General features: G+C 47.8%; 1 protein-coding gene across 4 annotated transcripts in view; it reads left to right on the plus strand.

The window, feature by feature from the left end:
- LOC144175899 (cytochrome P450 2C28-like) overlaps positions 1-11,351 on the plus strand; it is a 47,809-nt gene extending 36,458 nt beyond the window's left edge. For all 4 annotated transcript variants that reach the window (XM_077704964.1, XM_077704965.1, XM_077704963.1 and 1 more), the window contains 3 exons: positions 1,064-1,322; positions 9,003-9,193; positions 11,118-11,351. In XM_077704964.1, coding sequence (XP_077561090.1) covers positions 1,064-1,322; positions 9,003-9,193; positions 11,118-11,290 — 623 coding nt within the window. In that variant the 3' untranslated portion in view covers positions 11,291-11,351. The remainder of the gene's footprint in view (positions 1-1,063; positions 1,323-9,002; positions 9,194-11,117) is intronic.
- The last annotated feature ends 8,569 nt before the right edge of the window (positions 11,352-19,920 follow it).

The raw sequence follows: 19,920 nt of genomic DNA on the forward strand, positions 1-19,920 counted from the left end.
TTGATATGCTTATAAACTACTGCAGCGTCGACAAGCTAACTACGCGAGAAAAGGCAGATGATATGACGCATTCATAGCACTCTTCTTTCAAAACGCGCGCCCGTTGTGATCTGGGTGCGTTGCTCACGCGGAGTGATACCATGCAGGAGCTATTGCCGCTCTGAACTTGTTCCCGCGTATAGTAGACTCTCGATAAACGGAACTTGAAGGGACCAAAAAAATTAGTTCCATTAAACAGTAGTTCCGTTGAGTGAGAGATATTTGTATTTGAACACACTCTTATAACCATTTCTTAAAACTCTAAGCACTAGCATGATAGGTTTTCAGAAAACAAGAAAACTACAAGTGGTTTAGGCGCAACATTCACAAAGTTCATTTGGCAACAGTTGGTCACTGTGCCCTCAAAAATGCACGAAAATGCACCAGAGAGCCGCTTTCGACCTCAAGAAAGATGTCCTTTCTTTTCTAACGTATGCGCATGGTGTGAACGCCTCAGACTTCGTCTTCATGAGTGCTTACGAGCCACAGAATTTAGAAGATGGCAATGCGGTAATGAAGCACGAATAGCACCACGATGGCACGAACGAGTAGGCAGGAACTAAGCCATGTAACCTTCGCGATTTGAGTCGAGTCCGAACGAGTAGAACAAGAACTGTAATGTCGCATTCGTCGCGGTAACACGTCTTACTAATAACGAGACGAGGCCTCCGAGGCTAACTAGGCGAAAAAAAGAATACAAAACTAAACTGCCAGAACCGGAAAAGGCTGATGCCATTGGCCATGCCATTGGCCAGATGGGCGGCCGATTTTATCCTGCTCATAATACTACTAAAATCTTGACAACGTAATCAACAAAATTTAACATTTGCCGGTCCACGTGAAGAGCCAAGTCTGTAGCTGAGGCGTTGCACTACAATCAGAAGTATGAAGGTCCTGGAATGACCTACACACAGGCAAGAGAGGGAGAGTCACCTAAGGATCTTGAAATGGGGCAAGATATGAGACTGGGTAAAATCATGGGCCGTCGCACTGGTGATTCAAGCGTCTTTTTCGTGTTGCGCAGCCCAACTTCTCGTGGGAAACGTGATAAACCTCTTCGTCGGCGGCTCGCACACCGTGGCCATCGCGATCCGCTGGCACATGCTGAACTTCGCCAACAACCCAGACACAGTGCAGGCCCGTGTGCAGCGCGAGATCGACGACGTGGTGGGCAGGGAGAGACAGCCCTCCTGGGAAGACCGGAACAAGATGCCCTTCACGATGGCCTGCATGTGGGAGATGCAACGCTGGAAGCCCAGCAATCTACCCGGCGTGCCCAGGGGGTGAGTAGCGGAGAAACTGAGTACATCCGTGGGTTCATTGGTAAGCCTGCACCCAATGACGCCTGGTAAATGTGAATCACGGGGTAGATGCTGCAATGGGCGTGGAGGGGAGTTGTTGAGGCGAAGTGCAAATATTTATGAATGGCACTAACGTCACTTTTCGTCGTATCCTAACCGGTTTTATCGAAGGTGCTATAGAAGCTGGAATAATTCTGCGCCAACTAAATGGTTCTCTCTTACCGATTTATGCAGAACACTTAACGGAACAGCGTGCGGCTTACACAGAATTTGTGCAGTTTTGTGAGCAGATTGTAAAGCTTTTCTTGTAGCGGTCTATTGTCATTATAAACCCACGCAAACATACGCTTTGGGAGGAGGCTGTATAGGTACAAGGAAGAGTGATATTCTTCAAACTGCTCACGCCGCACTTATGCATAATAATAGGTTATTTTGCACTCCACCCAGAAACAGCTAGACTCACGGTTAGCGCAGTAGGTGTAATGTCTTCCATCCTTTATCAATGTTCCCTGGTTTGTACCCAGAGAAATTTATTTATTCTTTATTTATTTATTTGTGAAATACTGCAGGCCAAAAAGGCCCAAGCAGGAGGGGCACAAACACAATCACAAGATCAGTGCATGGGTGACACAGCTTGACCAAAATAGATCTGCTTAAGAGGATAGCGAGTACAAGAAAAACATCACAGCAAAGAAAGCAAGCAATAATCGGAGGGGGGGGGGTGTCAGCATTCACAGAATTAAACATTTGTTTCATAAAAATCTAAGGTTTGGAGGTAATCAGAAGGCAAGTTGTTCCATTCTGTGACAGTTCTCGGAAAAAAGAAAACCTAAATAAATCTGCCCGCGCAAAATACTTAGTTAAGGATAGGACATGAGAATGACGCTTTTGCCTGGTCGAAACTGGGGTAACGTAATGTGATGGGTCTAGCCCAAGTGTGTTGTTAATTAGTGAGTACAAGAATTTTAGACGTAGAAAGTGCTGTCGCGATTGTAGTGTCGGGAATTCATTATCTCGCATTAGTTTAGTAACTGATGTACCACGACCATACTTCGAGAAAATAAAACGGACTGCTCGCCTTTGAATCTTTTCGAGGAAATATATGTTAGACTTAGTATGCGGATCCCACACAATACAAGCGTATTCTAGCTTTGGACGTATTAAAGTGTTATATGCTAATAGTTTCACTTGCGAGGGGGCGTCGCTGAGTTTGTGCTTTAAAAGACACAGTTTACGGAAAGCCGATGAAGAAACATCGGCAATGTGTGCATTCCAAGACAACTTATTCGTTATCGTTAAACCTAGGTATTTTTATTGACTAACTTCCTTTAAGGGTTTTTTTGAGCTCTGAAGTTCTCAGGGAAGTCTGTATAGCTTCCCATTTCAGCCATATAGCAACTTTTGTGGCGAACATCCCATTTTTCGTAGCATCTACAGCAACAGCAGCACTTAATTTAGACACAGGCCATGTATAAAGCGCCTCAGTGCCTGAAACTTCATTCTCGGGAAGTTTAGAAAGCTTTCACTAGAACCAAAATGCGTCATAAAATTTCTAAGCTAAATTGCTGCTAAAAGGGGCTTCTCTAGGGACCTTATAACGTAGTGTAGCACACTCACGCGCCTGGCACTAAGCTTCATCAACCCATTGATGATACCGCGTGTTACGCCTTCGCCATGCTCCCTTATAATGTTTCTATGCATGCCAACATTGAGGATTGTATTTCCCAACGAGCCGGAGCTCAAATAGAAAAAAAAATATTTCACATTTTTTCAGGTAGGAAAACATTAAGGTCTAGAAAACATTACGGTACCTGGTGCTTCAGCACTTCGGTGACCAAATAAAATTGTTGTCAGGACTTCTAATGTAAAACCAAAAGTTTTCTTTCTTGCTTTGAGGGTGCGTATCACAACCGCCACAAAGTTGCAGCAATTATTGGGAATGAATTTAGATGGGATTGTTTAGTGTTATTCCTTTGGACAACATAAGGGCCTGTAGATATCGCATATAACAAGCGTTCAACAGAGATCTAATTCTGGCAATTAAAATTAAGCTGTTTAATACACTCTGGACATGACCAAATAAACATGTGATAAAGCTCGTTCTCTTATTCACGGAATAAAGTTCTTGTTAGGAGAAAGCGGGATTATGCCTGTGGGAACGAATGGGTGCAAGCAGTTTCCACCAGAATCCGTTCACTGTTGTGATCTTCACCGTGACACGCGCGGTAATCACCTGCATCTCCTTGCTTAGCCAAGGAAACCTTCCTAGCTGGTTAGACGTAGGCGGATCCTTTATTTCAAATAAAAGATCAGGCATATTCAGGGAAATTGTTTGTTTATTTTTTATAAATACCCATAAACAGATCTACCGTAACATTATTCTGATTCATAAAAAGGCAGATACCAAAGATTTTAAGAATTACAAACCCATCACCCTACGCTCAGTAGTTCACAAGCTGCTTACCAAAGTTACAGTTAACCTCATCAGAGACAGCCTGGATTCTCAACAACCCAGATATCAGGCTGGGTTTAAGAAAGAATATTTGCCCATGGGTCAAACCCATGTAGTCAAGCAAGTGATAGAACAAATTGGCTCGAATTCACGCTGTGAAGGTGATTGGAAAGCAAAGCTGTGAACGACCCCCAGAACTATCCCACATGCGACGTCACTTGAATTCACACACGTGGCTCTAGAAAGAACGAAACCAGAGATTCTGCCAGCCGTTATCTGGAATTTGTGGAGGCTCCGTCCCCAACACAGCATCGTCCGCCACGGCCGTGCTCGAGCGCCGGACGCCGCCACTGTAGCCCGGTCGTGCGTCGGAAGAAAGAAAACGGAGAGGAGCGTATTTCGCAGGGTGAGACAGCGGAACCTAGCCTTCCTGATGTGCTAGCTCGAGGCTACACCACCGCGCGACACAAGCGCAGATACCGAAGCAATCCGGCATGTGAGCTTTGTGTTAGGGCAAGAGAAGACAGGCAGCAGGGTTCGGTGGCATGGTTGACCAGAACGGGGTTCTCAGCTTTAATTACAGTGCGATTTACAGAATGATTATAATGCGGATGTTGATAGCACATGCCAAACGGAGGGCGTGCAGAATACTCACGCCGTCGCAACATGCGTATGGCACAAACAGCTACAGGCATGAAACGGACAGTGAGATTAGTCTTGCTGGATGTCCGACACCTTTTTTTCTGCTGCCGCGTCTCGATAGCGTTCTGGCGTTGCAATTCCTTGTAAACGTCCTGTTCGCCACGGCCTTAGTGCAGTGAGTTGACAGTTTGTCCGAAAACGTCAGTAGAAACTCGGCTCCACGCGGTGTGGCGTTGATCCTGACGGACTTCGGAAACTCCGACGCTTTGGCGCGGCTTCAAGTTGAGCGTGCGAGTCCTCTATAAGCAGATGGGAAGCACGCAGCTATTCTTATGTAGCGAATTGTGACGTTGCTGCTTTTCTTGGTGTTGTGACGACTCTGCTGCCACGTTTCGCAAACAGAGCCTGACGGTAGCTAACGTAGGATATCGCCCTTTCGTCTAAGTCATCGAACACTTACACCATTTTTTTCAGCTTCGCCCTTCGACTCGCAGCGCAATCCGCAGAAGGCCATGATGGTCGGTGCACGATGGGTGGTAGGCCACTCCCTGGTGTGGTGGCTCGATAACTGGGAGAAACAAATGCTTCTCCAGTCGGTGCGCAGTAAGGTGTAGCTACCACTGACGACGATGTTTCATCTGGTACCAAAGGTAGCTGTACCCACCGTCACTTCAGACCAGCTCGTACATCTTTTACTCCCGCCCGCGAGAAGATTATTGGAAATGAACTAGTCCGTGATCCTAACGTTTTGATTTACTGACCCGAGTCATAACGGTCATGTCACATTGGTAGGTCTCATAGTTTTTGCTGCCACCTGTGCGTCAATCTTCGTTGCAGCGGCCGAGCGTCGTAGTAATGGGAAGAAAGACCGAGGGTATGTACTGGTATTCACATGACGAGACCACAGGTGTACACACTTTCGACGCCGATGGTGCACGACTCTAGGACATGGCAATACGGCCTCCCCTCATTCCCTGTCAATCTTGAACCCTCTTGTGCAGCTTCTGGTCTTCAGTGGTAGGTATCGACGGTTTACCGTTTTCCGGATCTGTATTTTATTCTTGGGAAATGTTTTCTATGGGGCAACGGTGTTGACAAAGTTCAACCGCAGGGAAAGTTCTGGCTGATGACGTTTTTTCGGAGAAGAGCCCTGCCCGCAAGTAGCGATGTCATCATGGACAGGGTGCATGCATGCCGCAGTCCAGATCCTGCGGCATGCATGCACCCGTTCAAGAATTTCGATTTAGACTGAATTAAATAAATATTTTCGTAAGTTTAAGAATCGGTGAAAGCTGAGGGAACTTTTTAATCGCTATTCATCAGAACCAGTTGCTCCATTCGTCTTTTGTAATACTTATTAAAACACAACCGAATCGGTATTCAGCAATTCAGAAACTGCAGACCCATTCGTGACAAGCAGTGCGCAAAAGGGGGCGTTTATCCAGCGGCCAGATGTCTGTAAGTGCTCTCTACATTTTGTTTTTACGCCCTGCAAACCAATCCTTAACGTATCTTTGCCGTACGACCACTTATGCCGTCGGGTCCCCGTTACCGAGGAGGTGCTGTCGAACACGTTAATCAAGCCGTGCGAAGTAGGCACGTAATGGACGCGAAGCCGCGCCAAAACAGGCCCAACACCGGCGCTAAAGCAGACGACAAAGCTGACGGAAGGGCCCCGCCGACGCGCCCGCCGGGGTGAGCGCGGGGAACCCCGGGTAATTGCGCCCTATCGCCGCGCCATATACATTGTGCTCCGTGAGTGAAAAGCACCCTCCGCCTCTATAGCCGCGGTGGGGGTTTCTTGTCCCGCACGCCACGAAAGAACCATTGGCTGGTAGAGGTAGAAAGCGTTGCGTTAAAATCCGCAGGATACACTAAACCGTGCTAATGCCGTGGACAGATGGCATTTATAGACGCTGAGAAAGCATTTGACACAGTAGAACGCGCCGCCGTGCTGAAAGATTAAAATGACCGGATAATAGAATAAACCTACAAAATGCTTCTAGACTACATATATAAGAGATAAACGGGCAGTGTAACACTTCACAAGCAAAGCGACTGCGAAAACACAGGATTAAGGATAAACGGACAATACTTGAGTCATTTGAGGTTTGCAGACGCCACAGTATCGCTTTTTGAGACTGCAGAACCCCTGCGAGAAATGCTTGAGGAACTACAATCAAAAAGTATGGCCATGGTGGGACTAAAAATAAATATGAATAAATCTAACACAATAAAGAATAAGCATGCCGTAAGCGCCCTCTTCTGCTGAAGAAAGGAACCTCTAGAAGAAGTAAAAGAATTCAAGCACCTTGGACAGACGGTTGGTGCTGACCTCAATCACGACAGAGAAATCTGGCGCAGAATAGGTATGGGTTAGGGAGTACTAGGCAAGCACTCTGAAATAATGAAAAAATAAGCTACCTCTGTTACTCAAAAGAAAATATATGCAACCAGTGCGTACCGCCGGTGATGATATACGGAGATGATATACGGAGATGAACCGGAGCTTAAACGGTGATGATATACGGAGCCGATCTAAGCAAGCTTAGATAGGCTCAACGGGCTATGGAACGAATAATGTTAGGAGTAGCCCTCAGGGACAGGAAACAAGCTACCCTTATCAGAAAAAAAAACTAGAGTAGGAGATATCACAGTTAAAAAAAAACGAAATGGACCTGGGCTGGCTATGTTGTAAGGCGAACCGACAACCAGTGGACAATTAGGGTAGCAGAGTGTACACCAAGAGATGTATCATCTGCGCCTGACTGCAGTTCTTCTGGGCTCTTCATTTCATCCACCGGCCGAGCACTGTCATACCGTCTTGAACGCCCAACGTCATCTACATCTGCTGAGCTTCATGCCATCAAACAAGCACTTCGCTACATTCTTTGCCAGCAGCCAGCACAGTGGGTAATATTCACGGATTCGAAGACAGCACTGCAAACTCTTCGACGTGCCAGCTGCTTCAGCATTCACGAACATATGTCCCGCGATGTCTCTTACCTAAATCATCTAGTCTGTGTCGCCCGGCACCGCATGATCATGCAGTGGATCCCTGCCCACTGCGGCATCATGGGCAATGAAAAAGCAGATGAGGCTGCCAAGAGAGGATTACGACTGCGGAACGTGAGGAACATTTTTTTCACGAAGCACGATGCCTCGAGACTAGCGAAGGAGCTTGTTTTCAGTGAAAGAAGCACCTTGTGGTCTCTCCCGGAAAATCAGCACCCATTCCTGCATCATGTCGACCCAACTTTGCCACTGAGGCTACCGGAGCGACTTCCACGTCGGCTAGAGACTTTGCTCCATCGCTTACGTCTCAAAGTGGTGCTAACACACATCTGCCGCTATCGCCTTGGCCTAACCTCGAATCCTTATTGTGACAACTGCGGTTCACCAGAAACCGTCGACCATATTTTACTGGAGTGCCCTACATACTTTCAAGCAAGGAACAACCTCGCACAGAAGATCGAGTGCCTCAACCACAGTTCTTTGACTTTACAAGCACTTCTGGGACCATGGCCATCTCTCTACTCTCAGCGTAAAGTGCTAACCGCATTATTTGAATACCTCAATGACATCGGCGTCGCTGAGCTGATATAGGACCAGACCATCCTTGCACTGGACAATCGTCCATAGACTTTTCACGTGTCGCACTGACGGTCCCCAACGCACACGCTACCTCTTTTTTTTACTTCTTTTATTTTGTTCTTTCTTCTCTCCCTTCCGCCTTTCTTCCTATTGCAACTTTATTCCCTCCTGCCGTACCCCGCAGAGTAGCATGTCGGCGTTAACATGCCGGCAAACCTCTCTGCTTTCCTCTGATAAAGAGCTTTCTCTCTTCTCTCTCTCTTTCTCCCAAGAGATGTTCTAGAAGGAGGGGAAGGCCACTATTCCATTCGAGGGATGATATAAGAGTCGGGGGTAAACTGTGAATTCGAGCAGCGCACGATAGGAGCAGGCGGAGGACAATGGGCGAGGCCTTCTCTCTGCAAGGGGCCTGAGTAGGCTGCTGATCATGATGATGACGGAAGGTCTTCTATAGGCCCGCAGAGGCAGCGGTCATACAATATCATACATGTGGGCGTCATTTTTACGATAGGAACGCCTTAAAATGATACTTTAGCCACAAAAGTTGTAACAGACAACAGTTTATGAACGGAAACATATGCTGCTGCAACGTGCGTTCTTATAGGTACTGTTTGGATGCACCAAGCAACCACCAAAGTAATCAATCAGTCACAGGCCGAACCCTAGGAGCGTAGACTACCTTGAAGCCCAAATAAAACCAACCAACAAGCGCGTGTTGAACAACGCTTTATCAGTAGAAATGAACGCAGTTTTCGCTGGATGTGACGTATTTAGCGCAGCAAAAGAAAATCTTGCCAGATCATTTATACCGCATTCGAAGCACCAGCACAAAACCAAGGTTCCCAGAAAAAACGTCACTAACACTCATTTTCATACAGATAAATAGCCAAACCTGAAACCTCCCATGTTGCCGCCTTTTCAAGCGGCGAATCTGCGCTCTTAACAATTCACTGCTTTTTTCTCTAATGTTCCAGCACCAGTGAAGAGACCATTGTAGACGAGTTCTTCCTACCTAAAGGGACAACAATATTCCCGAACATCTACGCGGTGCATCATGACCCGAAGCTGTGGAAGGAGCCCTACAAGTTCGACCCGTCTCGATTTTTAAACGTGGATGGAACGCTCATCCATCCAAAGCCCGAGTACCTTATGCCATTCTCTATCGGTAAGACACGCCAAGCTTGCGTATCACTCACTGAATGAGCTCGCAGTTTGAGCAATGCATGACTGTTTGCTCTTGTAAGCTCGCCTCCTCGACGTATTAATACAAGCCCCGACTGTGATTAACAATGATTTTTTAGAGAAACTTCTTTAGGCAGCGGAAGGCCATACAGTTGTGACAATGATTCAGCAACTTGAGTATCTGTATACGAGATTCTTGCACGGGAATACCAGATTCTTGCATTTCTGCGACCGTCGTTTGAAAGCCGGCACGCGCTTTGGTGGCTAAGAAGCTGTGCTGCTGATCTCCAAGATGTCGGTATGCTCCCGACTGGAGTGACCGTTTTTCCTGCTGGAGACCACAAACGAAAATCCTCGGGTGATAAGATTTCAGCCCCCGGCTATAGATTTTCGGGGTGGTTGAGAATAATCTGTAGCCTTCCGACACGTCTGGTAGCTTTGGCGCGTTGTAACTCTCTAGCTTGTTGCGTTAAATAACCGAAATTTCGAAACGCAGACACTTGCGGCTTATTCAAGCACTCGTTATGAGATCAGAGAACTGAGCCAACATTTGTTAAGTATTTAATGAGGCATACACGTTGCGCTCTTTGCTGAGTTTTGCAACAAGAATTCTTTTACACGAGCCTAGTGACATGGGTAGCAAGGAGGCAAGCGATCTACGTCATAACAAGGTTGCACTCTGTACGATGCATTTGCCAGGAGCACTTGCGGCGCAGAAAAAAAATATCGCTTTAAAAACTATAGCTTGAAAAAACCGCGGGTTTTAACCCGATATCATAGGGCAGTGTGCCAGCAGTTTTTGAAGAACTGCTATTTCCTAGGCGTCAAATCTTTGAAGGATATAGGAATATGTTGATCACCCAACGTTTAAAAAAAGCGCAATTTGTGTAGCAGGTAAATAAATAAATTTTGTTACGGTGACATGGCACCCTCCAGCTGCTTCGTATGACCCGCGACATGCTGTTCATTGGAACGAACAGTCGGAATAAGACCGCGCGCACAAGCACAAGCTTTCTTGCTGTCAGCACCGAGCGTTCGGGCACGTATCTTAACTAGCAGGCCGAAGAACCTGCCGTAAACGTTTACAAATGGTAGAAGGAGGAGGAACATTTTTTGGAGAAGCCCGTTTGAAGAGAAGGGGGACAGGGATGGAGTGAGGTTCTGCGATGGCTTCAAGCCAAAAGATTTGGATGTGTGTACCCGAGGGGGTTGGTGGTTCGAACGGTTGTGCTGGCTTTGCGTGGGGAGCTGACTTGCAGCTTTATATTGCTCGTGTCGTGCGTGCAAGACCGCTACCTATGAAGGAAGCTCTAGAGATGCTCACAGTTCACAGCATTCGAAAGTAGAAGAAACCCCGAAGGGTGTGCTCGCGAAATGACCTTTTAGAGACGGTATGTCCCCTGTCCGTTTTGTTTTGTCTGGGTTGTTTATTTTCACGATGTCTAGCTTGGTTGTTTCACTGAATACATTGCCGGTGAGGTGACGACATGTTCACAATGCCTTCATGAAGTATTTTTGTGCATTATGCACAGACGTTTTTCATTCTGCAAATAAAATAGAGGCCCCGGGACGTTTCCATAATGGGTGCCGAATATGTGTTTCTAACCTATTAATTATTTTATGACGAACATCTCCCCATGTAATACACAGTATATTTTGTTTTGTGTTCACCTCAAGTGGCCCAAACTACCGGATCAGCTGGCCTCAACGTAGCTTGAAGCGAAAGAACAGCGGCGTTTCACAACGCGAGCAGCAAGGGTCATACAACTTATACGTGCCCAAAACATTATTTTGGAAATTATAAAGGTGTTCACAAAGACGACCTCGTTTTTTAAAGCACTTCACAGTAATCGTTTGTGTGGGTGCTTAAATCATACCTTTTCGTTCTACATTTTCTTCGTTTTCAGGAAAACGCATGTGCCCTGGCGAGATTTTGGCAGTCGTGGAGATCTTCCTGTACATCACGTGCCTTCTCCAGAAGTACCGTATTGTACCAGAACTGGGAAAGATTCCTGAACTCGACGGCGAAATACCCCTTGAGGAGCTAAATCACTACAAGCTCATATTTACCCCACGATGAGTGGGTTGGCCCAGCATAAAAAACACCAGCTTCTCCAATAAAACTTTTTTAGCAGAGAAGACTCTGTTCTGAAGGTTGCTTCTCAGTTTTTTTGTGTGTTTCTCTCGCATTTAAATCGTGAGCACAACACTGAAAGCGGTTACATTGTTTAGGAGTGCGTCTTATATAGTTGTCTTTCTCAGGGAAAAAAAACTGAAAGCAGTTATTGAAGCCACAGTGAGCTGGAGTCGTCCTTATTGGTATTTAGAAAAAAGAAATGTTTCCTTCAATGAATTGCCGCAACGTATTGTAGGTATAGTTTTATCGCGTCGTCTGGAATAAGACGTGATTTTTCCTGGTCTGTGTTTTTATTCCATAGTTTCGAAACTGGTATAGCAAAGACTGTTTACGTCAAGAAATGCCATAAAAGTATTTTTTCTACAATGCATAGTCACACTGATGTGTATTGTAGCCTTCTTCCGTTATCGGTTGTATCGCCTACATTTATAGCGTAGCGCGCAAAGATGGGAAGGCTAGCGTGGATTACCGGCCGAATAATATGACTAAACGTCTGTATCGAAACCGATGCCCGGCTTCGGTCTTGCTTTTTCAGTCCAGGTTTTGAAGAGTGTTTTGAGCATAGATCCCTTCCACGGCTTCTCGATCAGCTGAACATTTCCCATGAGGAGGGCGCCGGCCAAGGCGCTCCCCCAAAGGTTGTTAGTAGGATAGGTATACAAGTGCTGGAGCGGTGTTTAGTCGCACCCACGTACCGCGTGCAAGAGTGTCTCGGGGGCCCCGTGCAATCAATTCTGTGAGAGGAAACGGGTATGAGCCGAATGCGACTTCTGGTGGGTTGGGGGAAGCGTATGTGTGAAGGGCGTCAAACAGGTCTTCGTAATACCTCGGGAGTTGTCTGTGCGCTGGAGGGTAATGTCTTTGTAGTCGGTAGTACTGTCTGAGATCTTACTCTGTCATTTCCGGCTTCAAGCGGTCGGAATTGCTTACGGCACCAGCGGTTCGGCGGAATAGCTATCGAATAGTCACAGAGCGTGAACGCTGTGCTTGGCGCTCGGCTGCTGGAATCCGACTGCCCTGTTGGTCGGGATTGTGGCTGGAGTCACCCGGTGCATTCCCATGCAACGCTCCGTCGCCGCGAGCTTGTTCCGTAGCTGCACACCTAGTTCCTCCTCAGCTGTCTCTTACACGCAAGATACGCAATACGTACATACACATTATCATCTCACATGCACGCTAGTGTATCTTAGGGACAGGACTGTTTAAATGGTTGCTCTATTTGAACTGCATGTCATGGGCAGTGCTAGTCATATGTAGTACAAGTAATCCGAAGGCTTCCTTCTTTGTGTGACCGTCCCTGAATAATTTGCCAGGGACGCGTCAGTGATAATAAAACGAGCCAAAGCGAGCAAAGATGGCGGGGATGTGTGATCGGGTTCTGTCAGCGAGGAACAGTGATGAAAGGACTAACTACGCGCGGCTGTTTAGGAGAACAGCACTTGCCAGTGAACTGGAAGAAAGCTCCTAGTGCGAAGGCGTGCCAAAAACGTGATATCTGTTAGTTTAATGTACAGCTTCGTTAAAGGGTTCTGAGTGGCTCTGTTTCAAATGACGCTCATGTTCTACAAGACGTCGTGGACTGTTACGCAGGGGCTCACGAATACAACCTCCTGGCAGTGGGCGCTGCCGACAAGGACACAGCACCGGCTGGCGCTCCACCCTCGCTGCATTCTTGACAGCGTGGTAGTCGTGGCGCAGACCTTGCGTGGGAATGTGTTTCGCTTGAGATGCGGGAGACACGCGACCTGCAAAGCACACGTGCCTAGAGAGCGTGGAGCCAGTGTCGTGGGCGCTAGGTTTGCAGCCATACCACCAGCTACGCTGGACGGCTGGGTGGAACTTGGGAAGGCCTGCTTGAGCAAAACAATGGGTTTCGAGGAGCTGGTTCAGGGTGGAACGCATCTAAAGTCCTCTCGCTTGGTTGTAGTACATGTTACACCATGACGCATGGAGGGACCATGTAACGAGGGTGCACGGAATCTGGGTTCATTGCGATTGAAAAAGACCCCCTCGGCGGATCACAGATATATCTTACTACACTGTTAAAAATGTTGTGGCACTTACTAACAAAACACTAACCAGTTACTTCTATCTACTTAGTGCTGTTTACTAACTGGTCATGCATAAACAAAGTAAAAAGCTACGCGTGACAATGTAGATATGCGAAGTGCGCAGCCTATCCTGAGTGCGCAACACGCACATATCATGCGTAGACAAGCAATAAATAACTTGAGCAAGAAAACCAACAAGGGGTAAAGAGAATTTATTATATTATATTATTTATTATTTATTAGAATTTATTTATTATTATTAAATCAGGGTGCAGCGACTAGTGATAACAGCGCTGCCGGAAGAACAATGAATTATCCAATCAGTTTGCATGCAACATAATCATTCTACACACTGCACAGATATTTTGGCGTGGTCAACAAGCCACTAGAAATCACGTCACACAAAGTTCACCAGTGTTCAAAAAAACAGTTCATAAACTATACTGAACTCTGTACGGCACTAGGGAAACGCTCAGGATGTTGCTCCTGACCACTATAAAGCGCGTAGACCAAGGCAAAAGGAAGGCTTCTTCCGCTAGAGCTGCCAACCCATGCTCCAAATGACTCATCAGAATCGACCGGACACGCCACAGTAGTGGGAACTTAAAAGTACATCTGCTCTTCTTGCTTTTATAGCCAGCAGCGGAAAGTCCTCTGATAGAGTCGGTGGACTTGTTGCAAAAATTAAATATTTTAGCGATAACTTTAGAACTATGCATTTTAATGTGAGCATATACAAGTCAGCATGTGGATTTGCAAACACTTTTTAATCGCGGTTTGGAGTAACAAAAGAGCTGTTGTTATGTTTAATAATTCATTGAATTTTGTACTATCAGAAAATGTTAGTATCTAACAAGCAGCAGTTACTAAGTGCACCGTCTATACTAGTAACGGTGCCATACTTAGTGACAGGATCTACGTACGTTCTGCTGGGTAGTAAAGTTCGTAATGAGTTAGTAAATACAGTCGTTACTACCCTTTTACGAGCTTTTTGTTTAGAGTGCAAACCTTTACCCTGGGCTAGTGGGTAAACATGCCACCTTACGCAACAGCGCGGAAAACTTTGACAAAGAGAAGGCAAATCAACACGAGCGCCGACGAACAGCTGGTGATATTTTATTAGAGTTCGCAATAAATAAAAGGAGGATTTAACGTAATCATACGCCGGTGCTGGAAGGAAAACCGAGATAGACGAAGTAAGCATACAAAAAGCGGCCTGTGCTGTAAAATGCGAAAAAAACACAAAAAAGCTTTCGTTTTATCCGTGCAAATACGTAATCTCCCGCTAAAAAAGTGTCATGGAAGGCGAACTCACGTATCCCTGCTCTTTAAAGGGACACTGAAGTTATATGTAAATATTGCGGGATTACTTGCGGAAATTGTAGTCCGGAGTCCCCAGGCCATGTTACGACCACTCTGGGCGCGTTTACGCGATTTTATTTAGTAGAAAAATTAATGCTGTCCTCCTCTCTTTACGCTCGCCCATTTTCTGCGGCGTTTTCGTGTGACGTCGCGAGGAGCCGAGCTCGCAATTGGCTGCGCTACTGCACGGCTCCCCGGCCTTCAGACAGAGTCAGTCGGCCCAGCGTTTCGTCCGCCGGCCGCCGACGGGTCGTCGCAATTCGTTCGCTCAGTTGAAACGAAGCCAGGACACGTTTGTGAATGGAAGAATGGGCCTTTCTTTACTTGGTTAGTTTGTACACTGTATCTAGCTCGAAGTCAAGATCGCTTCACACAAGCGCTGCACAAGCGCACATGCGACGCTTCGCTGACTGGTACGCCAGTAGGAAAATATAAGGCCTCTTGAAGGCGGGAGAAGAGTCAGCGAAGTCAATATATTTACTAAGGAAATAAAATCAACTTATATTTTTACTGTACAGCGTAAAAATAGGGTGCGGGAAGCACTTTCTTGCGCTGGGCGAACAAGCACAGCGGTCAGCAGCACGACTACGCATCTGCGAACGCTTTTCCGTCTACGAAATGCAATTGCTAGACGTGAGCTATTGTAGAAACTCGGGGGACGCTTACTGCACGAGCGCAATACAACAAATAGTCACCTAAGCTGCTTGAAATGCCAAAACTAAATAAAAGTGTAAACGTGTTATACAATATATACCTTATATTACCAAGGTCGGCGGAGCCCGTCCCGTGGCCGAGTGGTCTGGGGCACTGGGTATGTCGCCGCAAGTGTTTTGCAAGTCACGAGTTCTTTTGCAAGTCACGAGTAGGAGTCCCCGCGGGTACGTGCTTTTTTTTTTTGTAAGTTAACTTTTTCGTTTTCTGCCGATGTTTTCTACATTGAGTTCACCTTTTTTTGGGCCGCAACGTTCATGGCTCCACGAACTAGTTCACAGAACGCGCGCAGGCTGGCACTGGCGCGCTGGCGAGTTCTCGTTGGCGTGCTGTTGCCATAAGCACCGACTGCTTGCGGGCAGTGGGCACAGGCCAGAATGAACAGACCCTTGGCCTGGTGCGAACACGCTTTTTACGGTACAGGCATGAGTAAGGCAAGCTCCAAATATGGGGGAAAAGCGCATCACATTTGGGCGTCTGCGGGTACGCGGAGGGCGTCCATGCACTGCGTAGGCCTCGGATAGTGAATGCTACGATTCCAAGCCGTCCTGGGAGGCTTATCTTTATGCATTTTTACAGCTGACAACATGGCAGAAGCGCGGTACGATGATTACTGAGTTATTGAGAATGCCCATCCAACAACGCCACCGGTTGTGTTTTACAGAACCGAAACTGAAACTTGTTTGGTTGCTCACCTTAGGCATCGTCCAATCACGGTGCCCGCGCTCCTCCCAACGTCATGGAGGAGCTCCTCCCATGCGCGGCCGCCGCAAACCGCGCATGGTAGTTTTTCTTCTTTCGCGCTTTGTAAAATAATTACCGATTTGTCAACCGGATAAACGATGAAAAGTGTGCTAATTTGAGCCAGTCTACGCAGTGCAAGCAGAAACGGAAGCTTACAAATTCACTTCAGTGTCCCTTTAACGCCGATGATGGAAGCCTCGTAGATTTCGCGGGATCGGGCGTCACGATGACACTTTAAGGTGCGGGTTTCGTTGAGCTTGGAATAGCAATTTTTGCCATCTTTGTAGTGTAAGGCTACATTTCTTCCGGTTCCTGTGCGCATGTTATATTCTTGCGCACGAAGACGGTGGTTAAGGCACCCACCAGTCTCGCCCACATAGACGCGCCCGCACGAAAGTGGCATCTCGTACACTATAGAGTAACACATTTTACATACTGCTTATCGTGCTTCTTCCAACATGTAACACTGGGACCCTTTCCATCATCGACAATAGCGCACAAGGTGGGTAATTTGGTAGGCGCTGAAAAAACTGTCCGCATACTTGCCTTGTCTCCTGTCTTCTTCAAAGAGTGTGAAACACCGTGCACGTAGGGGATGACGTTGAGGCGGCCCCTGACATTCTCTTGCTACATTTTGTCGTCCCGTTCAAAATGACCCTTTTCTAAACGGCTTCCGCGGAGTTGCGCAGGAATGGAGTGGGGTGCTCTGCCGAATTGAGTCTTCCAGGCTCTTCGCCATCGTGAGAAGGCAGGACATAGTCACTGCGTTTTGTTAGGCAGCCACGGATATCCCACGCTTCACCTTCTTCGAGCATGCCAAACTGAACGGCCGGAGTCCTTTTTGAGGGCTGGTAATATTGCCATCACATTTGACTGCCGAAGGTTGATTCTAGGTCTAGGAATCGTAGCTTCTTGTCTGGCCTCTCACTGGTCCCTGTGAAGGTCGTCAGAACAGATGAAAATGGCTCGAGAAGCTTGTCTCTTTGGACTAACGGGTCGCCACATGGCTCGATAAGCACAAGATAGTCGTCAACATACCGTAACATTCGCGCTGCTCCTATATCAGGAAGGACGGACTGCAGACGCCTGTTAAATACGGCAAGTAGAAGGTCGCTAGGTCGCTGAGCATGGGTGCTATCGAAGAGGCTATGCGCACTCCTTTTCTCTGGAGGAACAGCTTATTGTTGTGCGTTACGAACGTTGACTGTAGGTAAAATACTAGCGCCGCAAGGAAGGCTTCCGTGGCGATGCCGCACTTACTTTGGAATCTTGATTTCCCGAACATGTCGATGGCCTCTCTCACCGTTTCAAAACCCAAGGCATAAGGAAGTGAGTAGTACATGTCTTTCAGGTCCGCCGATAAGCCACTCTGAATACCAGAGGGCTACGTCTCTAAAAAGTCAGACTTTTCGGGAGTTCCGCACCAAGAAGAGGTCGTCTATATGCAGTGTTGACACAGACTTCTGAAGAAAACACCCAAAGGCGTTCTGCCAACTGCCTTTTTGCGTGACGATCTCCCTAAATGGTCACGACTCCTTGTGGGTCTTGGCACTGAAGAAGCTCTTGAAGTGTAAACTTTTATTTATCTTGATTGAGGAGGCTAACTTGTCAGCTCGTGAGACTCACAGAAGTGGACGGTGTCCCTCTTCGTTTTACTGCAAAGCATTATATGTCTCAACCCCCCCCCCCCCCAATGTTTTCATTCCGGTGAAGCAGATATACTCGGCGCAGCTCCGGGGCTCCTCACCGCCACCGCCGACTCGAGCCCTCTTTTAAAACGGTTATCACAACGATTATTCCCATTGCCACCACTGACGCCTCTTTTACAAGTTGCGCAGTCGGCTGACAGCGGAGCGCCGTTATGAGATGATTGCGGAGAATCAATACCAGCGCAAATGGGTGTAAAGAGGCCCGAAAGCCACCCCCACCGCCGCCGCGGAGAATGCAGCCGCGGCCGTTGCAGCTTCACATTGCACCTCACCCACGAGCTGTGCGCCCGTGCCGGCTGTAAGCACGTTGCCCCGTTGGAACGCCGGCATGAGCACATCATTCTTCTTTAGCTTGAAAGCCATTCCGAGCAACATTGTCGCGTCGAAGGCCCTCGTTGACCAGCTTGTCATAGTTCTTCTGGCGGAATAATAATAACACATCTTAGTCTGATCGCATATAGGTTTTCTCTTTCCATTCGCCAGTGTATTTCACGCCTAATTAGGCGCCTATCCCTTGTTGCCGGTTTAGGCGTGCGATGTGTATTAAACACTGAAAGCAAACGTTTTAGTTTTACGGCCCTTCGTGTCAGCGCTACTCGCAATTTTACTCCTTCCACTGATACAAAATATTATGGCTTTCTTATTTAGTTGACTTTTCTTACTGCCACAATCCCTTACTTGCGATGCTTATTCTCCCATGGCTGCCCGAGAAACCTGCACAGAACGATGCAGCTAGCTGCCATTCGTGATTGTGGCAGTCCTTCACGCAGCAGTAGCGGCGCTACCACGAATTCTTTCCTGTAGCATTTTGATCCTTTCGGACACTGCAACTTGCCATTATAATTATGTTTCTTAAAAAACGTCCGCCACACAGCATCGAACCGCACAAGAGCCCTGAGAGGGCGGTAGCGACATCCACCTACCCAAGGTTGCCAAGCGGCGGCGAGAGGCGGCGCTGCAATCGCGCCGCTGCAATTGCGGGCAGTGCGCACCTAAGGCGGACCACGAACACAGCGGACGACGGACGTGTGTTCCCAGCGCAGTGACGACGGCCCAGACGGCGAATGCGATAAGTCTTTGTTATGTTTTTCTCTTAGGGAGGTAATTCTGTAGAGCAAATAGAAGTAACGTTTAGTGTTAGTAGTGTGTAGGCAAGCATCGCACGGTGTTGGTCCTTTCTTTTCGAGCGTAGCACGTGCGGGAGAAAGCGGCAGTAATAACTTCGTGGACGGCAGTCAAGTAGCGCCGAAACATGCCGGAGAAGAAGAAGCCGGGCGTTGCATGCATGAGGTGCAAGCGGGAGTATCCACTCGAGGATACAAGGTTCGAGACAGCTGAGGATGCGGAAGGGCGGGACTTCATATGTAGAATGTGTGTGATGGAGTCGCGCCTCGACCGACTACAGCAGGAGAAGGAGCAACTGAAGGTACAGGTTGACGGGTTAGTGGAGGAGCTGAAAGACGAAAGGCAACAGTGGGAGGTGCTGCAAGGGAAGCTAGCCCGGGTAGCAAGCGTGTGTGTGCCGAGGGATGCGTACGCGACGGGGCGACGGGGACGACGAATGGCGTACGCGACGGGGACGACGAATGGCGTACGCGACGGGGCAAGCGCACCGAGGGTGCCTGGCTCCGAGGCGGGAAGACAAGGGGAGGCCAGGGCAGCTGAGCATGAGGCAGTGGGCGGACATGACAGCGCTGGTCACGAAGAGGGGCCTAACGCTGTCGTGGAAGAAGGGAAGGGGTCGCCGCCGGGGAAGAGCTACTCAGAGGCAATCAGCGCGAAAGCCTCGGCGGCAAAAGCACCTGCGCAGCCAAAAGAACCAAGGGAGCGGCGATTCACCATTGTGGGCGACTCGAACATGCGCAGGGCAGAGCAGATGATTACAAAGAGGGTAGGGGAGGACAAGAGAGTTAAGGCTAGCACGCTCCCTGGAAAGATGGTTAGCGTGGTGATGGAGAAGGCGAAAGAGCCGGTGTGGGACACAAGGACAGAGAAG

This window comes from Haemaphysalis longicornis, unplaced genomic scaffold (genome assembly GCF_048455015.1).
Source record: "Haemaphysalis longicornis isolate Haplotype H1 unplaced genomic scaffold, Haemaphysalis longicornis Haplotype H1 scaffold_3, whole genome shotgun sequence".
Lineage (NCBI taxonomy): Eukaryota > Metazoa > Arthropoda > Arachnida > Ixodida > Ixodidae > Haemaphysalis > Haemaphysalis longicornis.